The sequence below is a fragment of the Leptopilina heterotoma genome, unplaced genomic scaffold, assembly GCF_015476425.1.
Source record: "Leptopilina heterotoma isolate Lh14 unplaced genomic scaffold, ASM1547642v1 Lhet_116, whole genome shotgun sequence".
In the NCBI taxonomy this organism is placed as follows: domain Eukaryota; kingdom Metazoa; phylum Arthropoda; class Insecta; order Hymenoptera; family Figitidae; genus Leptopilina; species Leptopilina heterotoma.
The window spans coordinates 853,812-875,118 of NW_025110835.1; the positions used below are offsets into that span (position 1 = coordinate 853,812).

Here is a 21,307-nt window from a genome sequence, read left to right on the forward strand (position 1 = left end):
AAAAACTACACAAAAAAGTGCGACGAATTTCGAAATATTTTTTAGGTTTTACTATATATCAAAAAGTATAGTAAATTATTCGTCTTTTTTCATTTACAAGTAAATTTGTAAATTACTAATAATATTGTACTGGAGAAAACAATTTTTTTCTATATATTATTCCAATTTTTGAAACTTTTAATTTTAATTTTTTTTTAATTTTTCATTATTTCCTTAAAATATGGAAATAATAAAATTTCGTTATAAACATGAAAAATATGTTTTCGTGTTTAAAAGAAAAAAATAGTATAAATATAAAAAAACAAAAAATATAAATATCTTCATGTCTATAATTTATAGACATTTATTATTTATAATCTTCATGATATATTTAAATAATTTTTATATAGAGAAATTCCACGTAAACTTCCAATGACATCTTTTTCTTCATATTTTAATCCCTTTTTTTAAAAAGTAAATCTTGTATTTCAATTTTTACAAAAAATACCTTTTTTTCATTATTTATATCATTTTCATTCGAAAGATGAGATTTTTTTCCAATAAATTATGTAAAATTTGAAATTCAAATTAGTAAACTATTTTACTAATTTTATTAACTGATTTTTACTAATTCAAATTTAGGGAGATGGGTTTTCAAAAAAGTAAAAAATAGAATAAAATAAAAATAAAAGAAGTCTCAAAAGATTTTTTAAAAATGAAGAAAAAAATTATTTTAGAAAAGTGTTAATTTATTTTCTCGAAAATCAAGTATTGGCATTGAAAATTACACAGAAAATTTTTTAATATTCACTGTATAAAAATTGAAATCTGTTCAAATTTTCTCAAAATTATACAGATTTATTGAAATTAAAAAAATATATTTTTTCTTCATCGTTTTACAAGCAAATTTCTCTACATTATTATACAAAGAAGTAGAAAAATAGTTTATTTTACAAAAACCAAACATCACAAAAATATATTCGTATTTTTGATTCTCCAATTTTTTGACTATATAGATATAGAAAAAATTCTGATTCTTTTTTGAAAAAAATCAATGAATTTCACAAAAATACGATAAGACCTCCATTGAACGTTTTGTCAACTTCATAAAAGAAAAAAAAACAAAAAAAGAAATAATGTAAATAGGCAAAAAATTATTGCAAGACTGGCCTTGGGTTTTTTTTTTACTGACAAATCGCATCATCAGCGTATATTCTATATATGTTTATATATAAATATTTACACTATTTTCGAGTCTTTTTTTTTAAATTTTTAATATAATTTCACTTTTTCCTATCGAAATATAAGTGTATATAAAATACTCGCAAGCTGTGTTCACGAAAGAATCACGGCATTTTTTTTTTACTGGCACTAAAAGGTATATGTAACTTTTTTTCAAAAAAGGCACTGTTCATAATTGCAGGCGTTATTTTTCGCGCACAATTGTTCAAATAGAGAATTGAGCAATTTTCTTCGGTCGCATCACACCGATTTTTGAATGAAGAACAAAAAAAGAAGAAGAAAAATAAAAAAAAAATTGTCATGTTTCCACAGTTTTCTTGAAAGTGTCAAATTGATACTGAAATGAATCAAATTGATGACGAAAAATTTGGATTAATTTTTTATTTGATGCCAAAGATTTGGATCAATTTTTAATTAGATGCCAAAAATTTGGATCAATTTTTGATTTGATGCCAAGAATTTGGATCAAGTTTTGATTTGATGCCAAAAATTTGGATCAATTTTTGATATGATGCCAAGAATTTGGATCAATTTTTAATTTGATGACAAAAATTTGTCTCAATTTTTGATTTAATCCACATTTTTGGATCAGTTGGTTGCAATTTGATACTTTTAAGTTAAACAGTGTCGATTCATTTTCCAAAAAAGAAGCATCTCTTCACGATAAGAGAAATTTTAATGATTTAATTTTATAAATAAGGAAAGGTTCATATAAAGTTCCAAACGGAGATTTTCTTTAAGGCACTTCACAGAAGAGATTCAACTACAAAGAATTGTGAGGGGGGGGGGGAAATTTGACGCTATTTTCAAGGTCAAGTTTTTCGTGTTAGATCCAGAGGTGGACCAGTTTCAGGATCTAGGTCCATATCATTATCCTCACTTTCCGACGATCTGTCCTCCTCATCCTTGAGAATAATTTGCGTCTTCAAATCCTGCGGATGATTCTTGAGGCTCAAATCAATTGGCTCCTCTTGCTCGGGACCTAATGATCGAAGGAATGCAATACTCTTATCGTAGGAGATTTCCAATTGTCGACCACCACCAGTGTCACCATTATCCGCCTCTTGATTATCATTGTTTCTCGTCTCATCCTCCTCCTCCTCCTCTTCCTCCTCATCCTCCTCATCCTGCTCCTTGGGCGATGGAGTCGTTCGCGAACTAATGCTGTCACTGGATGAACTCGATAAACTAGCGGCAGCCTGTGCCGCACCCACTTGATTCACATAGGGCACAATGAATCGCTGTTGAAAGAAGAAGGGTGTGTTCAATAATTGCATGTGATTGAAAGCCGGATGAAACAATGGTGGACCGCGCCACATTGGAAATCTTGCTGCTTCCGGCCTCAGTAATTCGTGAGGTCTCACAAGGTCGGCCGGTGGCCTCAGCATCTCCTGTGGTCTGGGAATTTGGTCCGTTTGACGATGAGACGACACGTCCTGTGGCCTCAATGCACTGACCTCTTCGCGTTTTGTCATTCTCTCGGGGAAATTATTTACTATTTGACTATTATTGGGTGCTGTTGTTGTGTTATTGTTGTTATTGTTATTATTATTGGCGGCGTCTAGTGAGGAGAAGGGCTTCTCGTAGAGGGCTTTTTGATCCTTGAAACGTGAGAGTGGCTGATGTGCTTGCTCCTGTAGGAGGCAATGGATTTTGAACCAATTTGAACGTCGACCGTAACGTGATCCTGATTTTGACATTCCTACCATTAGACATTTTCTTAGACGGCATGCCTTGCAGGCTGTGCGATTTTTTTTGTTTATCACACAGACGCCTCCGTTTTTGCATTCTGATATGCTGCTCAAGTTGTTGTAGGTTCTTCCAAAGAAGGACTGCAATTAGAAGATGAAAAAGAACTCATTGTAGAATTATTCAAAATAGCAAGAGAAAAAAAATGAAACTAATGAAAAAAAGTTGCTTCTGCATTCCCCCCCCCCCCCCCAAAAAAATGGTAAAAAAAATAAATATCTTTCAAAAAAAGAATACACTGAAAAATAAGTTCGGATTGGAATTACCAGAAAACCTGTTTTTAACTAGAATTTCGTGTTAAATATGCCCTTATACCAGATTTTTTTCAGTTAACCAGAATTCTAGTTAATTTAACCAGAATTTTGATTGTTTTAACTAGAATATCGTGTTAGATATAACCTATCCAGAACTTTTTTTTCAGTGTACTTCACAAATTGGAAGAAAATGTGAATGTCAACACAGTTTTTCTAAGGATATCAAATTGAGGCAGAAAAGGAATCAAACAACACTTTTAATTTGTTTTTTGTTTCAATTTTCATATCGTCACAATGTTATAATTTACCGATCAATTTTCTTGTAAAATATTAAATTTATTTTATCATTTTTTTTATTAACCTCTTTACTTTGTTTTTTTTGTTTTAAATTTGAATTTCGCGCCATTATAACTCTAAAAGTTGCCGTCCAGATGGCATGAAAATTCGCTCGTAAACGAGATGGCACAGGCGGATTATTATAAATATCATTCATCTGTTAGTATTATTATGTTCATGTAACAACAAAAAAACATAAATAAAAAAAATTATAAATAAGACAGAATTATAAATAAACGAAAAAATCTTAGCAATCTGCGATATTTGATGAATTTGAAGAAATATTGTAAAAACTTAAAGATTTTTAGAAAATTTTACGAAGGCAGTGTATATATCAAGTAATAAGGAAAATAATTATAAACATTTAAATAATGTAAATAAACCATTTTTTAAAAATAAATTGTAATTATTGTTCTTTACATTCTTAAGATTATAATAATAAATGTAATAATTATTAATTACTGTCGTAAATGTTACTGTTCCATTTATTATTTTGCAAATTAAAAAATTTTATACTTTTAAATATAAACAATATTTTTGAATAATTTCATATACAAAATTTTAAAAATTCACTTCGTAAATAATACAATTCTTTTAGGAATTCAATTATTTTCATAAATATAACAATATTCATCATAAGAATTCAATTATTTTGAAAATTGATTAAATTCTTCGCAGAAATTCAATTATTTTAAAAAAATCTAAAAAAAAATTGTAGTCAACATTTCAATTATCTTTATAAATGAATACCAAAATTCGTCACCAAAATTCAATTGTTTTCAGGAATTTTAATTAAATTCATTGCAAAATGGAATTATTTTCATAAATAACAATATTCATCACAAGAATTCAATTATTTTCAAAAGTAATGAAATTTATGGCAAAATTTCAATTACTTTCAAGAATTTTTCTTAATTCAATGATTTTTAATATTCTACTATTTTAATAAAATTTCCCAAAAGAATTCAATTATTAAACAAAAATTTTGATAATATTTTACACGAATATACAATTATTTTCCAAACAAATAAAAATTTCACAGAAATTCAATTATTTAAAATAGAATTTTGCATAAATTTTTTCGAAAAAATCAAATGATTTAAAATTTGTCATTAAATTCTTCGCAATAATTCAATTATTTACATAAATAATAAAACTCATTGTAGAATTTCAATTATTTTTAATAAAATTTTTATCGAATTTCTCGAAAAAATGTAATTATTCTTAAAAATATTATTAAAATTCGTCTAAAGAATTTAATTATTTTAAAAATTTGTTGATAACATTTTTTATGAGAATTTAATATTAAGAAACATTAAGTTAATAAATTATTTATTTTTGTATTTAAATAATTGAATTCTCGTAGAATTTACTAATAAAAACTGTTTTAAAAATGAATTTCAGTTAAAATTTTAGATTATATTTAAATATTAAAAGCATTATAAACGTGGATTTTTAGAAATAATTGAATTTTGAAAAGGTTTCAAATTAAAATCATTGAAATTTTGAATTTTCATATTTTTAACAACAAATCTTGTAGAATTAATGCATTTGAAAAAGTTTAATTGAATTTTTTTTTAAATTATTTAATTTTTTTTCTAATATATATATTTAATTGAAGAATTTCCAAATAATTGAAATTTTTATAAAATTGAATTGTAATCAAATGAATTTGAAAATTCTCAAAGAACTTTTTATCCAAAATTATTAAAAATAATGGATTTATAGAAGAATTTTAGTTAAAGACACTGGAAAAAAATTTAATTTTGGAGAAGTTACAAATTATTGCAGAAATTCAATTATTTACAAGAGTACTAAAATTCTTTTTAAGGATTCAATTATTTTTACTAATAATAAAACTCATTTTAGAATTTCAATTATTTTTTATACAGTTTTAATTGAATTCTTTGAAAAAAGTAATTATTTTCATGCAAGGTTTAATAAAATTTGACAAAATAATTTAATTATTTAAAAACTTGTTTATAAAATTCTTTATAAAAATTTAATTTTGAGAAACATTCAATTATTCAATAAATTATTTACTTTTGTATTTAAATAATGGAATTCTTGTAGAATTTTCTAATAAAATTTTGATTTAAAAATTAATGCAAAAATTTAATATGAAGAGTAAGTTTTTAAAACCTGATTAATCCAAATTTTGTCATTTCAAGAAATTGAAACAAATAACAATTCTCACATAACCATTTAAATTAACTTTAATGTTGAAAAATTGTAAGAAATTATTTATTTTTCACTTAAAACGCTTTGTTTGCAATTAGAAACAATTTAATATTTTTTACAAGAAAAAGTATTCGGGAAATTAACATTGCGATGATCGTATGATAAACAGTCACATAATGTTAATGAAAAAAATTTCGAAAAAATTACAAAATTCATAGTCAAATTTTACTATTTATTTTGTAGTCTAGGTTCAACGTCCTTAAAACTTTAGAAAGTAATTTTAACAAATTCTTGCGATAATTAAAAGTGACTATTATAAAATCTACAAAAAAAAGGCGAGAAAAAACCAGGAAGTCATTAATTAGTGAAATTTAATGATCCTAGTGAAGTATTTTAATAAATTCTTACCTTACATCCCTCGCAGGTAAAAGCACCAAAATGGAAGCCGGCAGCCGGTTCTCCGCAAACCCTGCAGAGTTGATTCATCTGCTTGTGCAAAAAAAAGAGAGAAAAATGATAATGATAGTAATAATACTGACAATGATAATAATAGAAATAAAACATTATAACAATAATAATATTAATAAAAATAATAAAAAAGAGAAGAAACAGTAGAAAAACAGAAAAAGGAAAGAGTAGAAATATTTTTCTACTTTTTCCTTTTTTTAATATCAATAAGAAGAAAAAATTAAGAAAAGAAGAAAAAGTAGAATAAGAAGAAGAAAAATAAATAAATATTAACAATAAGAAGGGAAAAAGTAAAAGAAGATGAAAAGAAAATTGGAGAATAATAATAATTGTTATTATCATAGTCATAATAATAACAAAATAATACCAATAATAATAAAATATAAGAAGAAGAAGAAGAAGAAGAAGGAAAAAACGGAGAAGGAGAGAAGAAGGAGAAAAATAGTAATAACAAAAATAATAATAAGAATAATAATGAGAATAAGAAAATACAAAATAATAAAATTATCTTTGTTCAAGGAACGTGCTATTAGATATAACATAATTTATCATTCGCGGAGAAAGAGTAAGAGATCTATTTAAACATATCCTATTTGAGTGTAATTTGTGATTATTAAAATTCTACTTGATGATACATTAGATACCGTTGACTTGTTCTCAAGAAATGAAATTGTACTTAAAAAAAAAAGCAGAAGAAAAAGAAGAAGAAGAAGAAAAAGAATAAAAAATTCTCCACTCTCTTCACCTGTCACTTGTATAAGAATGATGAGATTCGGTTGCGAGACCGAGTTCCTATTAAAACCTATTTAGTCAGTGATTACGAACGCGGTTGTGTACCAGGTTGCAATGCCCCAAAGAGAGGGGGCAAAATATACGACTTATAAAGATGAGAAAGGTCGAGGTATAGAGGAAAAGAGAGAGAGAGAGAGAGAATAGCGAAACAATCACCAGAACGAAATTATACCAATCAAATATTATGAGAGTGAGTCACAATATGTTTTTATATATATTGAACGCAATTTTAAATCTTATTCTTTTTGCTATTTTTTTGTATAGTGGACTTTGTGAAATATTTCTTTGAATTATAAAAATCAGTGTTTAAGAATTGGCGTCGAATTTTTTAAAGTTCAAGAAAATTGCTCCTACTGCCTTTTTTTCCCTTCTTAATAATTTTAATACTTTTTTCTTTTTATTAACTTCTTTGACTTGTTTTCTTGTTTCAAATTTGAATTTCGCGCCATTCTAACTCGGAAAGTTGCCGTCCAGATGGCATGAAAATTCTCTCACAAACAAGATGAAGCGGACAGATTATAAATATCATTCTGCTGTGTTCAATTTACATGGTAAATAATTTGTTCGAATATTTAAAAAATAATTAATTTGTTTGCTAACTTATTAATTTTACTTTTTGTAATGTTAAATAAGTAATAAAATAATTAAGTTAATTTTTAAAAAAGTCTTTTAAGAAAGCAATTTTCCATTTTTTCTTATTTCTCTTAAGAAATCTTTAAACTAATCAAAAAAATTTCTTCAGATTTTGGTTATAATTTTTTCTAAAATATGATAAATGAAATTAAATTTCACAAACAATTTTAAAGAAATAAATTAATATTGTTGTGTTTGAATCTGTTCGCAGTTTAAAGTTAGTTTTTGTTTTCATCTCAACTTTTTTAATAAATTTTCTATTTCAATGTTTTGAATTTTTAAAATTAATTATTAATGCATTGAAAATTACTAAATTCTTGCAAAGTTTTTATCCAAAAATTTGAAAATAATTAAAGACATTTGACAAATTTTATCCAAAATTTTTTTCAAATAATTGAATTCTTACAAGAAAAATTAATTAAAATTGTATTGAAAATAATATTGAATTCTCGCAAAAAATATTATTATTTATAAAAAGAATCGAATTCTTCCAAAGAATGTTATTAAAATTATTGAAAATAATTTAATTCTTAACAAGAATTTTATTACAAATTTTTTTTAAATAATTGAATGTTAATAATTAAATAACCAGTTTGAGTCAAATAAGAGAATGTTTCTCAAAATTGAATTTTTATAGAGAATTTTATCAACAAGTTTTTAAATAATAAAATTATTTTGTCAAATTTTATTAAAACTTGCATGAAAATCATTACTTTTTTCAAGTAATTCAATTAAAATTGTATGAAAAATAATTGAAATTCTGTGATGAGTTTTATTATTAGTAAAAATAATTGAATCCTTAAGAAGAATTTTAGTACTCTTGTAAATAATTGAATTTCTACAATAATTTGTAACTTCTACAAAATTAAATTTTTTTCCAGTGTCTTTAACTAAAATTCTTCTATAAATCCATTATTTTTAATAATTTTTGATAAAAAGTTCTTTGAGAATTTTCAAATTCATTTGTTTACAATTCAATTTTACAAAATTTCAATTATTCGGAAATTCTTCAATTAAATAGGTGTATATTAGAAAATAAAAACTTGAAATAATTTCAAAACAAATTCAATTAAACTTTTCCAAATGCATTAATTCTACAAAATTTGTTGTTAAAAATATGAAAATTCAAAATTTCAATGAGTCTCATTTGAAACCTTTTCAAAATTCAATTATTTCTAAAAATCCACGTTTATAATGCTTTTAATATTAAAATATAATCTAAAATTTTAACTGAAATTCATTTTTAAAACAGTTTTTATTAGTAAATTCTACGAGAATTCAACAATTTAAATGCAAAAATAAATAATTTATTAATTTAATGTTTCTTAAAATTAAATTCTCATAAAAAATGTTATTAACAAATTTTTGAAATAATTAAATTCTTTAGACGAATTTTAATAATATTTTTAAGAATAATAACATTTTTCGATGAATTCGATTAAAATTGCATTGAAAATAATTGAAATTCTGCAATGAGTTTTATTATTTATGAAAATAATTGAATTATTGCGAAGAATTTAATGACAAATTTTAAATCATTTGATTTTTTCAAAAAAATTTATGCAAAATTCTATTTTAAATAATTGAATTTCTCTGAAATTTTTATTTGTTTGGAAAATAATTGCATATTCGTGTAAAATATTATCAAAATTTTTGTTTAATAATTGAATTCTTTTGGGAAATTTTATTAAGATAGTAGAATATTAAAAATCATTGAATTAAGAAAAATTTTTGAAAATAATTGAAATTTTGCCATTAATTTTATTACTTTTGAAAATAATTGAATTCTTGTGATGAATATTGTTATTTATGAAAATAATTCCATTTTGCAATGAATTTTCGTATTCATTTATAAAGATAATTGAAATGTTGACTACAATTTTTTTTAGATTTTTTGAAAGTAATTGAATTTCTGCGAAGAATTTTATTAATTTTCAAAATAATTGAATTCTTCTGATGAATATTGTTATTTTTGAAAATAATTGAATTCCTAAAAAAAAATTTATTATTTACGAAGTGAATTTTTTTAATTTTGAGTCTGAATTATTCAGAAATTAATATATTTGAAAATATAAAATTTTAATTTGCAAAATAATAAATGGAACAGTAACATTTACGATAGTAATTAATAATTATTACATTTATTATTATAATCATAAGAATGTAAAGAACATGAATTATAATTTATTTTTGAAAAACGGTTTATTTATATTATTTAAATGTTTATAAATATTTTCATTATTACTTGATATATATATACACAACCTTTGCAAAATTTTCAAAAAATCTTCGTTTTTACAATATTTCTTCAAATTCTTCAAATATTGCAGATTGCTTTAATTTTCCTCAGATTTGAAGAAAAATCTTCCAATTCGTCAGCACTGGCTTGTGTAATTATTAAATATATTGCAAGCGCAAATTTTTTTTTGAATTTTTAATTTAAATTGTTTATAAATTCTATTTTCTTTTTTATTATATTAATAAAACTGTACTTGATTGACCATGAAAATATTTCTCTCTACACTAACTCATAAAAAGATTCTCTCACTCTCCACAGAATCTTGTTAGAAATTTTGATTTATTAAATTGTTTATTACCTATTTATTAAAGGATTTATTCTTCGTTTATAACATACCAAAATAATATGTATAATTATTAAATCTAATATGCAAGAATTTTCTATTCAGTTTGAAAGTCATAAAATTTTGTACAGTACATATAAACACCTCGCTTAAATATTCCATAACCTGACCGCGAATATATTTTAGCACTTGATATTTTCAGGGCATGTGTAATTTGTGTATATATGCACACGCAAGTTTTTCTATTTCCTTATTGTTCCATTCATATACATATTGTTGGTAAGATTTGAAAAAGGGTATATTATTTTATACACAAATGATATTTTTCTTTTTTTTTTCTAAACAATATATTGTGACCGTCCCTTTTATAATAATAATCTTGTATATAAGCACAAACTCTGGGAAAGTCCGCGAATGAATTGAAGGAAATAACGGCAAGTGGACATGCGTTTAAGAATCATAAACTTAAGTCCCACACAGATGCGATTAACAAAGATGATGGTTGAAGTTCCCATCCTCACTAAAGGTGATTGCATTAGGAATGAGAATTTGTAAATGTTTCAAGTGCAAGCGTGATCCTTGGAATATACTGGCTCGTAAAAGCATATATAACAAGATTTTCTGCGCTTAAAACACATTTCGGAATCATAACGGCTTGATATGTTCCTAAGAGTGTTTAATAATTGTGGGAAACACTGTTGGAGATTGAATTTCAAAATATCAAAAGCGTGTTTCTATGAGACAACTATTTATTATTTTTTTTTTACTTAAAATTCGTACAAGAGGGGAAAACAGAAAAAATATTTTTGATTCTGTTTGATACTATTCGATAGATTCGATAAAATCTATTTTGAATTAAAGTTTTTTTTATGTTTGAAAAATAACCTATTTTTCCCCTATTTTCTTTAATTTTATCCATTAATTAGAACTATTTATTTATTACAATTATACAATTAATTAATTATTGTAATTTATAATATTTATTTTGTAACTGAAACTAATTTTACATCTCCAGCATGATTCGTATTTTGCTTCATTTCGTTTATGAGCGAATTTTCATGCCATCTAGGCGGCAATTTAATGAATTTAATTTTACTAATAAATTACTACAAATTACTATTAATTAGTAAAATTTACTAATTCGAAAGCAAAAAGTCAATCACTAATTCGAATTAGTAAACATTTTTACTAATTCAAATTTAGAGAATAATTTATAATATATTAATATTAATAGCATATAATAAATTTCTCTCCAATAAAAAAATTTTTTTTTTTTACATAATATTTTGTATAATTTATTTGATTTAAATAACCGATTAATTAACTATTATCAATTAAATATTTACTTGAATCAAATAATACTTATTGGAGTCAATTAAATGGTATTTGAATCAAATAATATTTATTGGAGTCAATTAATAAATGGTATTTGAACCAATAATTTCAGTATTTGAAGCAAATATGAATTAAACCATTTAATTGACTCCAATAAATATTATTTGATTTAATTAAATATTTAATTGATAATAGTCGCAATTAATCGATTATTTGAATCAAATTATAACTTCATGAAGAGATTCTATTTAAATGTTCTGGTGAATAAAATGAAATAAAGTAAATAAAAAATAAACTCATAAATTATTCTCTTAAAATTGTACAAAACTCTGTTGACTGGGTTTCAATTATTTATTTATTATAATAAATAGCATAACTACACTATGACATTTTCAAACTCGTTGTTTAGTTTAAAGAAACCTTCTTTTTGAATTTTAATGAATATTAATTGTTTTTTAAAAAATATAATTTTTTGAAATATAATTTTTCAAAAAATTCTATTACATATCAACACTTTTTAAAAAGATAAAATATTATATTCTTTCAAATACAAAGTTTATTTCAATGAAATTTGACAAAACTTTTAACTGTTTCAATTTTTTAAATTATTTTCGGGAATTAATTTAGCTTAGAAAAAATTTTTATTACAATTTTTCAAAAACCGAATTCTTTTAGAATTTCAACATTAAATTATTCAAAACTTCAATAATTTTTGTTTAAAAAATACTTCAAAAATTGTTGTTATATTATAATTGAAAATCCAAATAGTTTCGATGTAAAACCTTTTGAAGTTTAATTATTTCTAAAAATTTCTAAATCTAAAAATTAGAACTGCAATTATTCCAATTCTTCAAATATTTTCTAAAATTTTAACTGAAATTCTTTTTCAAATTAATTATTTTCAGAAAGTTCTACGAGAATTCAGTTATTTAAACACAAAAGTAATTTTTTTAGAATTACTATATTAAGTTATTTAAAACATCAATAATTTTTGTTAAAAAAATATTTAAAAACTTTTTGTTACATATATTATAATTGAAATTACAAATTATTTTCAAATTCAATTACTTTTAAAATTTTAACTTGAATTCTTTTTTAAATCAATTCTTATTTGAATTCAATGATAATTGAATTATTTAAATACAAAAATTTTTGTAAAATTCAATTATTTTCCAAATTTTTAGTTAAAATTCTTCAAAAAATACAGTAAATATTTAAAAATAATTTTTTAAAGCGATAAAATAAAATTCTTTAAAGTAAAAAATTTATTTTAATTAAATTTCAGCAAAATTCCTTTTTTTCAATTTTTAAAAATTATTTTCGGGAATTCAACTATTTTCAAAGAGATTTCAATTCAAAAACCTTTTAAAATTTAATTATTTCTTAAAATTCCTGTTATAACGCTTCTAATATTCAATTATTTTTCAAATCTTTAACTTGAGTTATTTTTTTAATCAATTCTTATTAGAATTCAACGATAAAATTGAATTATTTAAATACAAAATTTTTTGTGAATTTCAATTATTTTCCAAATTTTTAGTAAAAATTATTCAAAAAAATACAGTAAATATTTTAAAATAATTTTTTAAAACAAGAAAATAAAATTCTTTAAAATATAAAATTTATTTTAATTACATTTGAGAAAATTTTTTTTTTTTAAATTTTTAAACATTATTTTCGGGAATTCAACTATTTTCAAAAAAATTTCAATTCAAAAACCTTTTAAAATTTTATTATTTCTTAAAATTCCTGTTATAACGCTTCTAATATTCAATTATTTTTCAAAACTTTAACTTGAATTCTTTTTTAATTTAAATCAATTCTTATTATAGAATTTAATGGTAACTGAATTATTTAAATACAAAATTTTTTGTGAATTTCAATTATTTTCCAAATTTTTAGTAAAAATTCTTCAAAAAATACAGTAAATATTTAAAAATAATTTTTTAAAGCGAGAAAATAAAATTCTTTAAAATATAAAATTTATTTTAATTAAATTTGAAAAAATTTCCCATTTCTTCATATTTTTTAAAATTATTTTCGAGAATTGAACTATTTTCCAAAAATGTCAATTACAATTTTTTGAAAACCACATTTTGTTAAAATTTCTAAATATAATTTTTCAAATTTCATTAATTTTTGTTTGTTTAATAAATATTTGATAACTTATTGTTATTTATTTGTCCAGAAGGAATTAAAATTTCGAAATACCTGCAATATTTCAAAATACTTTTTGAATTTTAATTATTTCTAAAAATTAGAACTGCAATTCTTTCTATTCTTCAAATATTTTCTAAAATTTTAATTGAAATATTATTTTTCATATTAATTCTTTTCAGAAACTTCTACGAGAATTCAAATAAATTAAATACAAAAATAAGTTATAAAATAATTTGATTATTTCTATAAATCGCAAGTGTGACTCTACTTATGAACTTTTTTTTAATTCGAGAAAGTAAATTTATAGAGTATTAATAATTAATTATTAATTATTGATTATTGATTACAAATGATTGACTATTAATTACCAATGATTAATTATTAATTATTAATTTCAAATTCGATTAATACACCTTACAGATGAATTAAAAAAAAATAAAAAAAAATTTTCGTCGAGAATGAAATATTCTTATCCAATGGTCGTTAAATTTTACTAATTAGAAGTGAAATGCAATTAACTGATATGATGCCTCGAAAAAGCGGAGAAAAAAAAATTGTTTTTATATTATTTATTGCATTCCATTGTGCATCAAGATTGTCTATATAAAGTTTACTAGTTAACGTAAGTAATCATACCTGAATGAACAATACACGGCAAATAATAATTATAATTCTTAACAAGACATTAATTACTCATTCGCATGTGAGTTAAGTGCTTCTATAAATAATTAGCATAATATTTCCAAGCAAAGTACTGTCAAAGAACTACAAAGGTCAAGGTCCTTAAAATGATAGAGGTCTCTCTCGAGATATTTAATTAAATATATTTAGAGTGCATTGTCCAGAATTTAAAACTCTTTAAATACTTTCTCAATTTTTTTTATTTATTTATTTATTTTTTTTATTTATTAACAGTTTTTTCTAAGGATATCAAATTGAAACAAAAAACGAATCAAAATGTTGCTTTGCAACGTTGCAAAGCAACATTTTGATTCGTTTTTTGTCTCAATTTGATATCCTTAGAAAAATTGCTTAGAATTAATTAACAAATACAGGATTTATTAAAATTTCTTCTATATTTGTTTCGAAATTTCGAAAATATTTGAAAAAAAAATTTCTATGGAAGTTTAATAGCTATAAAGTAGAAGGAAAATAGAAGGAGAAAATGAAGAGCAAAAAAATACTCACTACGTCAGTATTGGCCGGGGTCGTTGCAATTGTTGGAGAAGAGGTCCACCAACCTGTAGTGCCAACTCCTGGTGAACAGTGGTTGCCAGTTCCAGCCAATCCAGCCACGTTCGACAATTCGCCCACGTCCATCCGATCTCGTTTATTTACTTTGTGTCAACATTTTTCTCTCTCTTCGTTGACTTCTCATCTTCCACAGAATCTCCTTCATTTTTCTCAATCCACCAAAAAATTTCACTCCCGCTATCTTTTCCCTCTTGTCTTTTCTCTTTTTCGTGCAATATACACTTACATCCTCGTTGATAATAATCATTCGTTTCCTTATTCGCCTGTGACAGAAAATTATTTTTACAATTATTCATTGCTATTTCATTAAATTATCATTCATTCATTACTATCTAATAAATTTCTATTTAATTATTTTCTATTTAATTATTTTCTATTTGATTATTTTCCATTTGATTATTTTCTATTTGATTACTTTCTATTTGATTAATTTCTATTTGATTATTTTCTATTTGATTATTTTCTATTTAATTATTTTCTATTCAATTATTTTTTATTTCATTATTTTCTATTTCATTATTTTATATTTCTACTTAATTAATTTCTATGTAATTATTTTCTATTGAAGTAAATACTATTTAATTACTTTTTAATTAATAAATTTCTATTGAATTATTATCTACTTAAATTTAATTAGCCCTTAAATTGCAAAAAGTCTGCTCAAGTAATCAGCTAGGAGAAGCGACCCCCCACCATGCGACTGCTCCCTTCTCCATGACTCGCTACCCAAAGTGGGGGGTCGCTTCTCCCAAAGAAGAAAACAGCCACAAATATTTATTTAAAAACGGAATTTTTTTTTATATTTTGCAACTTTTTTGAGAATTATAATAGAGACAGGGCTCGAACTAGATCCGTAAATTTGCTTCAAGTCCGTAAAAGTCAGATTTTTTGAAAAAAAAGGTCCATAAAGTCCGTAATTTGATTGAGAAAAGATTTTCAAAAATAATAAAATTCTCTGCCAAAAATTCAATTATATTAAAAATTTTTTTTTAAATTCTCGACAGAATTTCAATTATCTTGATAAATAATAAAATTCTTCTCCGAAATTCAATTATTTTCAAAAATTTTAATAAAATAATTGGCAAAATTTCAATTATTTTCAAAAGTTTTCTTCAATTCAATGATTTTTAATATCTACTCTTTTAATACAATTTTCTAAAATAATTCAATTATTTAAAAATAATTAATAAAATTCTACGCAAACCTTTAATTAATTTCATAAAAGAATAAAAATTTTACAGGAATTCAATTATTTTACAAATTTTTTATAAATTTCTTCGCAATCATCCAATTATTTTTATAAATAATAAAATTTTTGCATGGATTCAATTATTTTCGTAAATAATAAAATAATTCTTTTTAGGAATTCAATTATTTTCATAAATAATAAAACTCATTGCAGAATTTCAATTAATTTTAATACAATTTTAATCGAATTTCTCGAAAAATGTCGAAATCGAATCTTAAAAATTATATTAAAATTCGTCAAAAGAATTTCATTATTTAAAAATTTATTAATAAAATTCATCATGAGAATTCAATTCAAAACAATTCAATAAATTGTTTTTTTATTTAAATAATAATTGAATTCTAGTAGAATTTTCTATTAAAAATTGATTTTAAAATGATTTGCATAGTTAAAATTTTAGATTATAATTAATATTAAAAGCATTATAACCTGGATTTTTAGAAATAATTGAATTTTGAAAAGGTTTCAAATTAAAATCATTGAAATTCTGAATTTTTCATATTTTTAACAAAAAATTTTGTAGAATTAATTCATCTGAAAAAATTTAATTGAATTTTTTTTTAAATTATTTTAAGTTTTTATTTTCTAATATATTTCTAATTGAAGCATTTCCGAATAATTGAAATTTTGTAAAATTGAATTGTAAACAAATGAATCTGCAAATTCTCAAAGAACTTTTTCAAAAATTATTAATAATAATGCATTTATAGAAGAATTTTAATTAAAAACAAGAAAAAAAAATTAATTTTAAAAAAGTTACAAATTATTGCAGAAATTCAATTATTTTCAAAAAGAATAAAATTCTTCGCAAAAATTATAAATATTGTTCAAAAATAATAAAATTCTTTTTAGGAATTCAATTATTTTAACAAAATAATAAAACTTATTACAGAATTTCAATTATTTTTAATACAATTTTAATCGAATTTCTCGAAAAATGTAATTATTCTTAAAAATTTGTTGATAAAATTATTTATGGGAATTGAATTTTAAGAAACACTTAATTATTCAATAAATTATTTATTTTTGTATTTAAATAATTGAATTCTGGTAGAATAATTAGTAGTCTAATAAAAATTGCTTTAAAAATGCATTTTAGTTAAAATTTTTGATTATAATTGAATATTAATAGCATTAGAGCGTGAATTTTTAGAAATAATTGAATTTTAAATAGGTTTCATATTAAAATCTTTGAAAATCTGATTTTTTCATATTTTAAACTAATAATTCTGTGAAATTCATTTTTTTGAGAAAGTTTAATTCAGGATTTTTTTAAAAATTATTTCAAGTTTTTATTTTCTAATATATATTTAATTGAAGAATTTAGGAATAATTAAAATTTTATAAAATTGAATTGTAAACAAATGAATTTGAAAATTTTCAAAGAACTTTTTCAAAAATTATTAAAAATAAAGCATTTATAGCAGAATTTTAATTAAAAACAAGAAAAAAAATTTATAATTTTGGAAAAGTTACAAATTATTGCCCAGAAATTCAATTATTTTTGAGAAGAATAATATTTTTCGCAAAAATTATAAATATTGTTTAAAAATAATAAAATTCTTTTTAGGGATTCAATTATCATCGGAAATAATAAAACTCATTTCAGAATTTCAATTATTTTTAATACAATTTTAACCACTTCACTGGCAGGGCGTTCCAAATGGCGTTCCACGCGCCGAGGCCCAGACTGGCAAAAACACCGAAATGGCGTTCCTAATAAAACTTTATTTTTTAAGAGTGTACACTACTTTTAACTTCTACAAAGCAATATTTCTATAGTTTAGACATCAGGGAACAATATTATCACAATAAAAATTTCAGTTTTTGAGATTTTCAATGTTTCTTCAAACGTTGAAATACTCCATTTTTACCACTTTTCAACAAATGGCGTTCCACTTTCTTTCAATTTTTACGCAGTAAAACTCATATTTTTTATTTAAAAAAATGTATTAATATACAATTATATAATAGTATAATGCAATAATTATAATAATAATTATAACAATAATAGTAATTGTTATTATTAATAATTATTATATTTTATTTATCAATTATTTATATTTATTTTTTATTTATTACATTATTATTATTATAATATAATATTGTATATAAATACATTTTTTTTTAAATAAAAAATATGACTTTTACTGCATAAAAATTGAAAAAAAGTGGAACGCTATTTGTTAAAAAGTGGTAAAAATTGAGTATTTCAACGTTCAAAGAAACATTGAAAATCTCAAAAACTGAAACTTTTATTGTGATAATCTTGTTACCTGATGTCTTAACTATAGAAATATTGCTTTGTAAAAGTTAAAAGTAGTTTACACTCTTAAAAAATAAAGTTTTATTAGGAACGCCATTTCGGTGTTTTTGCCAGTCTCGGCCTCGGCGCGTGGAACGCCATTTGGAACGCCATGCCAGTGAAGTGGTTAATCGAATTTCTCGAAAAATGTAATTATTCTAAAAAATTTTATAAAAAATTCGTCGTAAGAATTCAATTATTTGAAAATTTGCTGATAAAATTCTTTATGGAAATTGAATTTTAAGAAGCACTCAATTATTCAATAAATTATTTATTTCTGTAATTAAATTTTTGTATTCTAGTAGAATTATCTAATAAAAATTGCTTTAAAAACGAATTTCAGTTAAAATTTTAGATAATAATTGAATATTAAAACCAATATAGCGTGAATTTTTTAGAAATAATTGAATTTTGAAATTAATTTTTTTTTAAAACAGTTTAATTGGATTTTTTTTATATTATTTCAAGTTTTTATTTTCTAATATATATTTAATTGGACAATTTACGAATAATCAAAATTTCGTAAAATTGAATATTGTAGGTACACAAATTGATTTGAAAATTATTGTCAAAAAACTTTTTCGAAAATTATTAAAAATAATCGATTTAAAGAAGAATTTTAGTTCAAACACTAGGAAAAAAATTTAATTTTGGAGAAGTTACAAATTATTGCAGAAATTCAATTATTTACAAGAGTAGGTACTAAAATTCTTCTTAAGGATTCAATTATTTTTACTAATAATAAAACTCGTCACAGAATTTCAATTATTTTTCATACAATTTTAATTGAATTCCTTGAAAAAAGTAATTATTTTCATGCAAGTTTTAATAAAATTCGACAAAATAATTTAATTATTTAAAAACTTGTTGGTAAAATTCTTTATGAGAATTCAATTTTGAGAAACATTCAATTATTTAATAAATTATTTACTTTTGTATTTAAATAATGAAATTCTCGTGGGATTATCTATAATAAAAATTGATTTAAGAATTAATGAGTAATTGGTCTGTGAATGGTCCGTAATTTTTCATTTTTGGTCCGTAAAAAATTATTTTAAGTTTTCATTTTCTAATATATATGTTAAATTGAAGAATTTACGAATAATTGAAATTTTGTAAAATTAAATTGTTAACAAATGAATTTGAAAATTCTAATTATTCTAATTTTTCATTTTTGGTCTGTAAAGTCCGTACATATTTTTAAATACTTTCACTTGTTCGAGCCCTTGTAGAAAACAAGAATAAAAATTCAGAAAATACAAGAAATAATTGTCGAAAGTGTTTTTCTTCTTCTATAAAAAATGTTGGAATTTCTTTTTTTTTATGGAACAAGAAATGAGAACTCATTCTCATTTGAAATCATAAGCGTGGTATAACGAGTGCCGCACAAGGATTAATGACTAACAATATATATATACGATTATATGTGTATATATATGGCTGTATAAAAATATAAAAGGTATAGAGTTTTTCACGGAGAATTATAAACTTCATTCTGGGTGAGGACGTGCAGTATGAAAAGCAGTATTCCATGGGGTAAATATAAACTTGAGTGAAGTTTAAATGAGAATAAAATCCGTCTCTCGAAGTATAAGGATTGGCGAGTATAGTCGCGATCTTTTTGCCCGCGTGAAGACTTATCGACTCGTCTCCAAAGGGCCCTTACCTCCCCTCTCGTCCTTCCCTCGTAACACCGTGTTTACGGTAATACAGCACCATTAGCAACTTAACGAAGATCACCACTTGTTGGGGCACATAAATACAACCACTAATTACTTCGTTGGACACAAATTAATTTCACAGAATTGCCCAGCGCTATTTGCAGAAAAAATTAAGGCAAATAATAACAATTTACCTCGAATTATATACTTTTTTTTTTATTTTTATCCTCTTGTGGAAGAATTCCGAAGAATCTTTATTTCTTTTTTGCTGAATTATAGAAACTAGAAAGTATATAATTTTGTGAGAATTTTTATTGAACATTTTTTTTTTATCATTTAGGAAATAATTTAATACTTTGTAATTTTTTTATAACTGTATATTTATTTAATATTAGTACTTAAAATATTAAAATTTTATAATTACACTCAACATTACGTTTTTTTGTGTATTTAATTATTCCCTGATAAATTTCGAAATATTATTTAGCCAGTTTAATTAAACTGACACTATCTACAAAAATTGTGTAAATGCTACTCATTTAATGCTATAAAAAATTTATTTATTTTCTAAAATGTATTAATTGGCATTTTTTTTACTCTAAGTCACTAAAATTTATTAGATTTTCTAAAAATCAGACCTCGAACAAAAAAATTGTAATTTTTAAGAAACAAAAAAATTCTTAAAATTGTCTTGTTTTGTTATAAAACTATCATAATTTCTAAAATAATCTACACGTTTAAGAATATTTAGATTTAAAATTTAATTCTCAAAATAAAGTGGTGGGTGTCAGTTTAATTCAGGGTTCCCAGAAATCAGGGGAAAAAAATTTAATTATTAGAATTCATAACTGCGTTTTTATAAAATTTCAATATTGAATGAATTTAATTAGAAACTTTAAATTAGATTTTTGAAAAATCTTAATAACTCAAATATTCTTCTGAAATTATAGTTAAATTTTTTAATTAATTCTAGAGAAATTACAAATGATTGCAAAAATTCAATTATTTTCAAAAGTAATAAAATTTCTCGCAGAAATTCAATTATATTAAAAAATTTTTAAATATATTCTCGTCAAAATTTCAATTATCTTCATGAATAATAAAATTCTTCTCCGAAATTCAATTAT

At 22.6% G+C, this 21,307-nt stretch overlaps 1 protein-coding gene across 2 annotated transcripts in view; it reads right to left on the reverse strand.

Annotated features, from left to right (window-relative positions):
- Positions 1-626: 626 nt before the first annotated feature.
- The window catches only part of LOC122509469 (hormone receptor 4-like), a 36,504-nt gene continuing 15,823 nt past the window's right edge, over positions 627-21,307 (reverse strand). Inside the window, exons 2-4 of one of the 2 annotated variants that reach the window (XM_043623588.1) lie at positions 14,900-15,228; positions 6,150-6,230; positions 627-3,053 (exon numbers count right to left, since the gene is read on the reverse strand). In XM_043623588.1, the coding sequence (XP_043479523.1) occupies positions 2,034-3,053; positions 6,150-6,230; positions 14,900-15,031 (1,233 nt within the window). In that variant the 5' untranslated portion in view covers positions 15,032-15,228 and the 3' untranslated portion in view covers positions 627-2,033. The remainder of the gene's footprint in view (positions 3,054-6,149; positions 6,231-14,899; positions 15,229-21,307) is intronic. The other variant, XM_043623592.1, reaches the window with a different exon arrangement.